We start from the raw sequence: 12015 nt of genomic DNA on the forward strand, positions 1-12015 counted from the left end.
AGATTGCATCAATACTTGACAGAGACTAAACGTTAGCGTTGTACCCAAACACATGCTATAATCAAACTCTAGGTCAGAGAAGTGGGTTTTTTTAAGTAAACTGGAAATGAGGCTATTTTACACTTTAATTATAAATTCATAAATTTTTTAAACACAGAGGGATCATTATCCTCACCTACTCTGACCTCCCATATAACTCAGCTGACAGAGTTTCACCCAGTAACTCCAGTAAGTCCAACGTAAAGAATAATACAGCAAAAAGAAATATAGGGCAATAACTGACTTTTCTTTTGGTCATTGTTTACCTGATAACCTCCTAGGGTTATTGTGATTGATACATCAAGAGGCCTGTTGGTGACGCCTGCAACAGATTTGATTAAAGACATGAAGAGCAGAGGGAACCAGACAATACAGATCAGCAAGACGACAATCATGCCACCCATTCCATACTTCACAACTTTCTTTTTCTTCTGGCCTCTCGGCTGGGGATATCTCTGCAACAAAAAACAGTCGCTCAGTAAAACATACTGTGTGTTTATCCATGGGACATTTTTAGCATGAACCTATTACGAATAAACAACCAACTCTTTCACAGCTCATGACAAACTCCAGTCTGGGACAAGTTTCATGAACATTTTTAGTCAAAATTGGGCTGGGATTTGATTGACACTGGATTGAATTTCAAGCAAACATGGAGGTGAGTGTCAAGTGAACGTGGCTTGGGGTGAAAATCTTCCAAAACTCTGTGGCTCTGCATGTTCCCAATCCCAAATGAGGCAACAATGGGCTGGTTCATTTGAATGTTCTTCTCAAACAGAAGGCGTGAAAAGCATATGTGGGGAAAAAAAAAAAAAGGGTTTGCTCAACCACCTGCCGATTGAAGCCATCAGCTTTCATTCAGTTTTTCTTCAAACACTATTTTAGCTCAGATCTCTCTCAGACAGAATTGCACCTTTTCGATCCTGAAAATACTGTAATTTTTATTGCAGAGAAAGATGGTATTTATTTTTCAGCAATACACAGATACCGTGCAACAGGACTGTCCTAACACTGCACTTGCTCCTCATACACTTCAGATCTATTCAAAACTGTCCTCCTTGTTCTTAAAATCTCTCCAGCCTTGCCTCAGTCTGCTTTTCAGCCCATGTCCCTGTCTCTGATCCCTAGTCCTGCTCCTTAATTTTGCCTAGCACCAGGATCTTTGCTGTCCCTTTCCACAATATGTCCGCTAGTGGAGTAAAGCCATCTCTTCTGCAGCTCATGGGGTCTAGAACAATCTTCTGGCATCTCTCCTCCTCTTTTCCCATCACATCAGAAAACACATTCCCCTCCCTCATCTATGAGTCCTCTCTCCCTCTGTTAATCCCTCTGATTGAATGCTTTCATAGATTCACCAGCCTGTACAAAGTCTTTACATCACTATGATGTATTCTGCATGTTCTCTTATAGGATTTAATTCTATACAGAGACAAGGCGGGTCAGGTAATATCTTTTATTCGACCAACTTCTGTTGGTGAAAGAGACATGCTTTCAAGCTTACACAGAGCTCTTCTTCAGGTCTGGGAAGGTACGCAGAGCGTCACAGCTAAACAGAAGGTGGAACAGATGGTTTAGCGTAACTGGTTAACACATAGTTAAAAAGACCATTCAAGATGAAGTGGCCAGCTAACAGCTCTGCAGTCCCAGGATAAAAAAAAAAGGGGGCTAGTGGGTTACAGATTATCCTGGGACTAACAGAGCTACAACAGTGCAAGCACTAACTCTGTACAGCATTTTGAAATAAAACGTGTATGAGAGATGGTATATACAAAATAAAGTTGCATCGCACACATATACTTGCCAGAAACCTGGCTTTCAGGAAATTGTTCTTGCTTTACAACATGAATCCATAAAGCCCTAAGAGAATATTATATTGTAATACAATTCTATATTTAAAACAAATCAGGTACATTTTAAAAGCATTGTGTCAAACCATTTGTCTCACACCACGGAACACTGTTTTCATTTCATTTCATATTGAGCTCACAAGAGGGGTATCATTTATCTGTACAAGGTTATTTCAAGCATCTTTAATGCTGTTATAGAGTAGCTCAGAGAGATAGTAATAGCCAAAATACCTAGGAGTACCACTCGGGGGGGGGGGGGGGGGGGGGGGGGGGTACCTTGAACTACTCAGTTATTGTTAGTTATTTTGTTCTTAACATGCAGATTTTTGAGACATGAATGCAAAAACCCATCAGCAATATGTGTCATTGGCACACACATTGTGACTTAGACTTGGAAATTTGTATATTCTATAATTATTCCATGGCACAGTATAGAATGTTACTATTATAGAAAAAACAACACGGAGCAAAATTGGAATTGGATTACTTCCTTATCTTTCTCTATTCATTTCTGAAACCTGTGATGCAGTTCAATTCATGGTAGGAATATAACTAGCATAAACAACTAAGTGACAGGTTTGCGTGGATATCGAGTTAATTTACCTGTACCTAAGTGACATACCTTGAAATCAAATACAGTTAAGGGGTAGGATTATAATAAAACTAGAAATACGTCAGTAACACTCAAATATATGGCCATTTTATTATTTTCTAAATGCCTGGGTTATTTCCCATTCCTAAAATAATACTTAATTTCTTTTTAAAATTGGCAAAACAACCAAGCATCTGGATGCTGTTTCCACAAAGGTAACACTGAATCCAGGATTCCCGATTTTTATTTGAACTGAACCTTAGCTCATTTAAACAGGCTGAGCCCAGTTTTAAAAAAATGGCAGCCATAAAGTCATGGAAAAAGTGGAGGTCATGTTGCAGTTTTGAGAATCTTAGAATAGGTAAGTGCTCTCTTTGGGATCCAGAAGAGGAGTGCCCAGTGAATGGGTCTCTGAACATATGAAATAGGAAGAGGGCACATGGTTCTTATTTTAGGTGCATGTGTGTGGGTCTGAGATAGTGAGGAGGAAGTGAGGTAGGGGTACATGAGGTTGCATTGGTGTGTGTGCGCGAGAGAGAGAAGGTGCGGTGAGTAGATGCTGTGGGGGAATAAGTGGATATATGGATGTCTGTGTGGGTGGGTATTAGTGTGTAGAGGGGCAGTGAGAAAGGGGTTGAGATAGGTAGGTGAATGCATGGGTGTTTTAGTGGGGAAAGTGTGAGATGGATAGGGGCAGTGCAGAAAGAAAAGCTACATCAAGGAGGTGTAAAGAAACAAAAATGGAAAAATAGGTGAATAGTGCAGAAATGAGAATGAAGAACAAACTAGGGATGGGAAAGAAGGGGGAGAGAGAAGAAAGTCATTATTGATGGAAAGTAGGACTTCACCTGAAAGAGCATTGAAAAGCATGGTAGAGGAGAGAGAAAACCCCCTAAGGAAAAGGAGGAAATGGAAAGAGGGAGAGAAGGAGATATTGAACTGAATATGGAAAAAGATAGTTAATAAAAATAATATTCCCAAATTCTAGAAAGAAAAGAGAATGAAGAGAAAAAAGAACAAAGGAAATGAAGACCTAGTAGAATGTTTATTATTAAAATTTAAATACCAGAATATTACAATACATTAAAAAACAGACCGATTTTTTATAAAGATTGGATTTTTGAAGCAATCCACAAAATTCAACCCTAACTCCACTCAGTTTACCGGTTTGTGTTGGCATAATATGAATACTAATTATTTTGGTACGATAAACTGAGTTATAGTTGAATGCTGTGATGTGGGCTGGGCTACTCAAAAGATATTGTCTGAGCTTCCCATTCCCAATAAGTCAGTCCTAGACTTGTGGGGAGTCACTTGAGAAGGCGGGACCCAGGTGAATTCCTTCTACAGGTAAGTGGAGGAGGAATTCTTTGGACCTCCATAATTGTCTAGACTGTGGTGGGCGCTATGTATTCTCATCTGCATTGACTTCTAGTGCAAGCTGCCAAGGCTGTTCTACTCCTGGCTACTCAACTAGGCCTTGTCTACACTGGAAAATTAGGTCATCGTATGGCGTCTTGCATGGATGTATTTGTGCACTTGTCTACTCTCAAATATGTCTCCCATCCATGCAAGTGTTCTGTTAAGGTGATGCAATAAAACCGCCTGCCCAAATGGCATTGAGTCATGGTTGACCTGTACAGGTCAACACTGTGGGAATGCAGACACTACCTGACCTGTGTCTACCGTAACAGTCATCCAGGAGCTGTCCCACAATGCCTGACAGTGACTGCTCTGGTCATAATTATGAAGTCCGTTGCCCAAGGGTCACAGAGACCAGAACCCCATTAAAACACCTTTGATATATTTTAAATACCTATGCCTGATTGCCCAACTTTGCAAGCACATGTGACAGCTCTCCTTTGTGGTGTGCAACTGCCCAACTGACCATGCCAGCTCCACACACTCAATGTGCTCCTGCCTGGAGTAGACAGAAGATATTGGATCTCCTGGGCACATGAGGAGAAAAGGCTGTGTAGCACAGCTACAGACCAGTCGTAGAAATGTGGACATCTATGAAAAGACTGCACAGGGGATGCAGACAAAGAGGTACAATAGGAATCAGCCTCTGTGCTGCGTGAAAGCAAAGGACCTGGAGTAGGCATACCAGCCAACAACTCATCTGATGCTGAGCTGCACACCTGCTGCTTTTATACTGAGCTGCATGCCACACTTGGTGGAGATCCCTCCAGCACCTCGCTAACCACTAGAGATACCTCAGAGGCACCAGCGACCCCTGATGTGAACAGCCAGGAGGAGGAAGAGGTGGAGACCCGCACTGGGAGGAGCGGAAGGCGGAAGGTCCAGTTATGCCACAAGCCAGGATCTTTTCAGGACTCCACCACAGTCTAGTCTGTCCTGCCAGTCAAGTCCAACGAAAGGGAAGGAACCTCAGGTACATGTGTGCATGCATTCTCCCTTACCATGTTTAAAAGGGAAGATGGTGCCCGGCTCACCCTCAGTTACCAAGACACAGGTATTTACTTTTCATTATTTTACTAGAAGAGGTAGAGGTACAATAAACAGAGCTGGTATCTGCTTTTCATTCCCCTGTATGCTGAGACAGGTGGTGGAAGGGTAGTTCGTTTATGTATATAGGGATGTCCCTTGAATCCTCCTGAAAGATCTTGATTAAACTTTCCTGGAAATACTCTGCAATCTTCTCTTGAACGTTTCTAGGGATGGTAGTCTTATTTCTACTATGACACTCCGCGATGAGTTCAGCTGGTACCATTGCAGTAAACAGACTAGCAGCACATGAGCATAGGCAGCTTCAGGATGCCAGCAGCAGGTGTTCTTTCTGTGCCTTTGTTACCCTCAGGAGTGAGATATCAGAAACAGATCACTTGGAAAATAATGCCAATATTCAATGCCATTGCCCTATACTCGTACCCATGGAAACAGGCACTGAAATGGTATTGTTCCATGAAAACGAAAATCTTAATGCCCTTCTCCTTTTCCCCCCACTTGCCTTTGGTGGGCCATTTTCACCATGGCTGGGGATGGAGAGCGGTTCTGTGCAGAGGCACTCTACAAAATGAAGTGTCAATAAACAGGTCTTGTTAAAAAGTTTTATGGAAATAAGGGAAGGGAGTTTTTAAACAACTTTCACTTTCCATTATGGCTGTAAATCCAATTATATATGCATCTATTTTATCTGTAGCTGCTGCCATTGTGGCCTGAAGTGGTGCCCCGCCTCCTCCACTCGCAGAACATCAGTGCCTGAGGAGGAGGAGGAAGAATATGTTCAACAAGATCCTGCAAGCCAGTGCTCCACTGGACTGTGAACAAAGGGTTTGGAGGGCCAACATGGCAGATTGCATGGAGAGGCACAGAGAGGACAGGAGAAAGAGACGCTTCAGGACATTATGGGACTCCTCAGGCTGCAAACACAGATGATGCAGATTCTAGTTGATCTACATGTCCAACAATCACAGACTCGCCACCCTTTGCAGTCCCTGGACAACTCCCGGTGGCATGGTGGCAACTCCCTACATCCTGCAACATTCCATGTGGCACCAGGGGTCATATTCCGAACCCTACCACCCAGTGCTGGTGGACAGTAAGGACAACCACAGCTTCACATATGCTTAACTCTGAGAGATACAGCTGGTGTATCTATAGCTGGAATGGACTGCATTTGTAGACTGAAATGGACAGAAATGTTCACTGCCATCCTAAATTTAAAGTTCTGTTCTGTTAAACTTCTGTTGGAAGTTTGTATTGCATTGTTCTTTTTTATTTGCAATTTTTTCCACTGCTTTTGTCAGTCAATACAATTCTGTTTTTTGAAAATGAATCTTCATTAGTTCACCACACATAGTGCAGCGTGTATAGCAGTACTCCAAGCACCCAGTACTTGCAAGTGTACAGTACCATAGAACTCAGAGATTCAACAAAAAACCCAGGCATATTTGTAAATATACAGCAAGCAAGCACCACCTAATCATAGTTTTAATGAAAAACAGTAATTATAAGTGCACAGCAAAATCAGAATAGTTCATAGGTTTATTAAGAGACACAGTGATATCACTGTGTCTCTTAATGAATATATATATATAAATAAAAATACACAGCAAGTCCTACACACAGTTCCTAATAGCTCAAACCTTCAGGGCCAGAATGAAGTTTAGCATAGCACATTAATGCGGTTGACTGCTAAAGTGCTCTATCAAAGTCTCTTGCAACCACACAGCTTGGACTCTTCCCTTGTGTCTGGCTGTTCACTCAGCAGATAGCCACTCCACCTCTGCCTTCCACCCCAGGGGCAACTTTTCCCTCTTTGCCTCACAGATATTATGCAGCAAGCAGTTATAATCACTGGGATATTTTTGTGGCTGAGATCCAATCTTGTGAGTAAACATGACTAGCATCCCTTCACTCTATCAAAAGCACATTCTACAATCATTCTGGACCCGCTGAGCTGAGAGTTGAATCTTTTCTTGGTGCTGTCACGGTGACTACTGTATGTCTTCATAAGCCAGGGGAGCAAGGCATAGATTGGGGTCCCCAGGATCACTATTAGCATTTCAATATCACCCAGGATAATCTGCCGGTCAGGAAAGAATGTCCCTGCTTCCGGAGCAGCATTTTTAAAGATGTGAGCATCATGCACCTTCCTTGACCAGCCCATACTGATATCAGTGAAGCATCCCTGGTGATACACCAGCACATGCATAACCATAGAAAAGTGGCCCTTTCTGTTGATGTACTGTGTGGCAAGGTGGGCTAGTGCCAGAATAGGGATATGCATGCCGTCTCGCCAGTCTGCAGTTTGGGAAACCCATTGCTGCAGATTCATCCATTATGTCCTGCACGTTGCCAGGAGTCACACTCCTGCATAGAGGTAGAAAACTAATGGCTTGACACACTTGCATGACAATGGCCCCCACTGTAGATTTTCCAACTCAAAAATGATTTCCCACTGACCCATACCAATCTGGTATTACAACTTCCAGAATATGATTGCCACTTGTTCCTCAACTGTCAGTGCAGCTCTTGTTCCCCTGTCTCTGCACTGAAGGGCTGGCGAGAGCTTGGCACACAGACTCAGGAATGTTGCCTTTTGCATCCAAAAGTTCTGCAGTCACAGTTGGTCATCCCAAACCTGCATTATGATGCAATCCCATGAGTCAGTGCTCGTTTCTTGAGCCCAGAAGCAGCACTCCACTACCTGCAACTGCTCCATGAACACCTTCAACAACCTTGAATTGTTGTTTTTTTTTTGCAGTGTCCCTTAGCAAACTGTCCTCAAAGAAATATTTACGTCCCCCATTGTTGAAGTTCTTCCTGTGGCTCTGATAATACTTGACAATCATGCATCCTGTATTTGCAACATTCATGAGAATAGTACAGAGCTATGCGGACTCCATGCTTCTGTCAGAGATGGCAGACACCGAACAATGCAGGTTTGTAGAATTTTTAAAAAAGGAGCCAAAGTTATGGGTTATGAATGGCATTATGGGACAGAGAAAGTTATTTCCATCCCAATACATTGTGAAAACTTCCCAGAAGGCATTGCCCCAGATAGTGGCACATAACACACTGAGATACCTGCGGTGCACCATTTGAACTGACACAAACACCTTTGGTGAGTATGCACAGTGATAAGCAAGCAGCCAAGCATGCATGTGCATGAATGATACCCCTAACTGCAGTGGCTGTGTGCCAGCATAATTTGCATTGATCAAAGTTTGTACTGTAGACATGGCCTCTTTTGTCTGGCTGTTCCTCCGCCAGCTCTGGCAACCTGTGTTCATTTGCCTACCTTGCCTTATTCTTAAATACATCCCTGAAATCTATGTCTACAATTGAGTATCTATGTTTGCAGACACAAATTACCATGATTTTACATAGAACTGGGATGAATGAAAGGAAAAATTAGATAGGCTCAAACGAGAAGTTAGATGCCAGAAAACCATTCAAAATGTTAATTTACAGTAGCTGCACACAGACATACACACACAATTGTATGAACATTTTTGTACACGAACCTCAGGCCTCTCTAAGAGAAATTATATCCTCTGATACATTTTTCTTTGGGAATTCATAAGTTGGCAGCTTTTCTTCATAATTGCCACAATTAACTTCTGGGTTTTTTAAAAAAAAGGCTTAAATCACTTGTATAGCTTTCTTACTTTTTCAGACTCTCGCCAACACTTCAAGATAAATATATGAGCATAAATATCCTCAACACAGATCCAGCTGGAAAGACTCAGAGTGGTGTCAGTCCAAACCCAGTCCATCACAGCTCTCAACTCAGTCAAAAACGGAACCAGGCGGAATCTAAAAGGAGAGACAGTATAGTAGATGAACAACCTTACAGTGAGGTATAATACTGTATCGAATTCAGGAACACAGGTAATTTTTAGTGAGTCTTATAATTACATCATGTGTGGGAAAATTACACAAATGTTAAATATCAAAAAGCTTAATGGTGGGGTGTGGGTTCAGACTTGAAAATAGAAAACATGGATGTGAAAACAATTGCACTTAGTCATTTTCTGGGCTTGCTTGGGGATTATTGATGTTCATCATATTTTAGTGACCCTGCAGTTGAAGTCAAACATACACTTATGTCACTTGTAATCAGTAATCATGGAAGTGTCACAGATGCAATTTTATGGGATAGATTCTCTCCTGGGCCAAAGCCCAACAGGAGGGAAAGGCAGAAGTGGATATAAGACCAGACTGCAGTTCACTTGGAAGGGAGTTCTCTGCTGGGCATTTGCTTTATTATATTTTGCACTACCAGACTGGTGCAGGGGCTGTAACCGTGTAGAAAACTTGGCTTCATGACTTTACTGAAGCATAAAACAGAAGGAGAAGCTGGGCTGAGAGTACACAAAATAGCTTTTGCACAACTTGAATACTTTTCTGGAGGTTCAGAAATTGTTTGGTTCCCTTTTAAAAATATTTTAATTAACCAGATTTATTTAATATTTACCCACCCTTCCACTTTCTTCTTCTTAATCCCAATCAAAACAGAAACACTGTTAAAGTGTGAGGAAAGCTATTTTTGTGATTTTTCTAGCTGGACTGTAACCAGTACATACTAAAAATCTTGGAATAAAGCCTGAATTATTAGAACAAAGGGATTGTGATAAATTTGATTATGCTATGAACTGTTTAGCTGGCAAGCACAGAATCCCAAGACTTTCCAGACTCACAGTCAGGAATAATTAGCAATAATCGTAAACAAATATGAAAGACAACTAAAATGTGAATGATTTAGGCAAGTTTAAATTTGATGCTCTCCATCATGAAAGTTCCTTTTTAACAGGCTGAAGAGTCTGTATATAGCCTTAAAATGTATGAGTCATCTCACCACATTTTTGACATTTAAAAAAATGATCACTAGTTTTGCATGAAAATTATGTGCAGGTCATGTTATAGCTATATAGCACAGTGTATATGTGATAATGTCCTATTTATACACTGCATTTAGAGTATCTTGTACTTTTATTGTCTCACCTGCACTCTGCCCACTCTAACCCATCTGTCCAAGGATAAATACTAACAATTCCAAATCTCTGAGCAACTTCAAACACACGCTATTTTTTAAAAAAGATCATTTCTACTTCAACAAATATTTCCTTAACCCTCCTTTGTGTTGTTTCCCACTCAAGACTCTTGGTGTGCGGTGCAACTCCAGTGACAGGTTTAAAGTCAGATATCTTACTACCTTGCAGGGTTAGAAAGATTTTAAACCTTTGGAAAATTGGAGCGTTCAAGCTTTCCAATAGGACACACATCACCTGCTTCTGGACCTGGAAGGTCTAGAGATACAGGACATTACAGTGATTTTTAACACTATGTAAGATAATGGTTAGAAGTTCTAAAAATGCATTCATTTCCCTCTTTCTCTCCCTTGGTGGTCTGTATAGTTGGGCTCATCACAAGTAAGGCTCATGGATTTAAAGGGGAGATAACATTTCTAAAATAGTTTCTCTCTATAATGTGCACAGCATATATTGTGGTGGCATGAGGATATGCCATGCAATAAAGGTTTTATTGGCACTCATTTGCAACGACCTGCAGAACTAAGTCATGGGATCATGTGAGTGGCAATTAAACCTTCATACTACACAAGGGTGGATGAGAGAGAGCGCGTGTATACTTACCCTTGAAATAAGAAGAGGTTTACATAGTTGTAACTTTTTGTGAGGAAGTTGCCAAGAACACGGGTTGGGTAACCACAACGTATCTGATATGCTGATAAACCAAAATAAACACATTTCACAAAATACCAGAGCTGGGCAACTGTGTTTTGGCTAAATTTCCTGCAATGAAAAAGTAGAATAAAGAAATCGATGAGCTTTATATCTGTGTTCTACAGCATTAATCCAAAATGCTCTGCTTGTCTCAGCTTCTCATTTATGAAAACCTGCAATCAATCCTTGGTTTCCCTTTGTGGCTGATACCCAACTCTAGACAAAAACTGCACCAGAAAGTGTAGATATTTAACAACAAAAGTCTGTATAATTGGGCTAAATCTTGACTCCTATTTGCAGGGCTGTAAGTAACACAGTAGTGTTGTATAGCTGTTTAAACTGCTGTTCACTGTGCTGAATCTGTTGGTGGCTGACCCAGTGTGCTAATGGAGGATGGAGAGGACCCTCAAAGCAGGATGCCTGGGATACACATGCAAATGATCAACTCGCTTTTCCACAAGCAACGCTGTGGATTCAGGTCTTTCATCTCTGCAAGTAGCGTCTGGAGGCGTTACTGTACCTCCAGTGATGACAGGGTTCAGAGGCAGGGACCAGGGTCCCCAGAATGTGAGAGAGAGTCACTGAAGGTTGGGATCCATCTCCGTCTTTCAATCACCAGGGATGCTTATTTAGACCACGTAAACTGTTCAGTCAACTGGGAAGGACCTGTTTATGTGGGCATGTCAGAAGCGGAGCAGTCCTTCATGCATGATTACAGCTCAGCAGCATGCTGTGAACTCCTCCCCAAGGACAGTATTTGGGGAGTAAGATATGACCCAATGTTTTCAATGAGTCGTTTTGCAAAACTATTGTAGATAAGGAGCTTTCATGGGTTTATAGAAATCAGCTTGATTTAAATTGACTATGATGGGTTTCAAATGCAGATTCAAGATAAAGATTATGAGATACATATTTCTTACAGGCAGGGCAAAGATCAAGAAGGATATTGTTGCCTTTTCTTTTAAACAACCAAATTAAACTAACAATCCCAAACTTTGTTTTTTCTCCCTCTTTTCAATGCGCAGTAACTTTTGAGATAGGAGTTCATTGGGAGAAGTGCAGTTTTATTCAAGTATGGCTGTCATTAGTATTGCACTCAGAAAAAATATAAATATATTCAAGGACAATCTTTAAGGGCAAAGGAGATTTTTTTGTCATTCCTAATTAATTTGTTTATATCCTTCACAAGTAACAAGTCAATTTTTTTCTTCTCAGTAAACTGTTCTATCACTATTTGCAAGATACAATGCAACTCTCTTGGAATTTAAAGTTTGAAAATGTGCACTTTTTCATTAGTTGCTGGGACAAATTATGACCTAATACT

At 41.1% G+C, this 12015-nt stretch overlaps 1 protein-coding gene across 1 annotated transcript in view; it reads right to left on the minus strand.

Moving 5' to 3' along the window:
• The window catches only part of PIEZO2 (piezo type mechanosensitive ion channel component 2), a 427523-nt gene that overhangs the window by 14060 nt on the left and 401448 nt on the right, over positions 1 to 12015 (minus strand). Inside the window, 3 exon segments of the mRNA XM_067547859.1 lie at positions 306 to 494; positions 8616 to 8763; positions 10602 to 10760. Of these exon segments, the coding sequence (XP_067403960.1) occupies positions 306 to 494; positions 8616 to 8763; positions 10602 to 10760 (496 nt within the window).

This window comes from Emydura macquarii, unplaced genomic scaffold (genome assembly GCF_026122565.2).
Source record: "Emydura macquarii macquarii isolate MOO-44397 ecotype Brisbane River unplaced genomic scaffold, CSIRO-AGI_Emac_v2 contig_212, whole genome shotgun sequence".
Lineage (NCBI taxonomy): Eukaryota > Metazoa > Chordata > Testudines > Chelidae > Emydura > Emydura macquarii.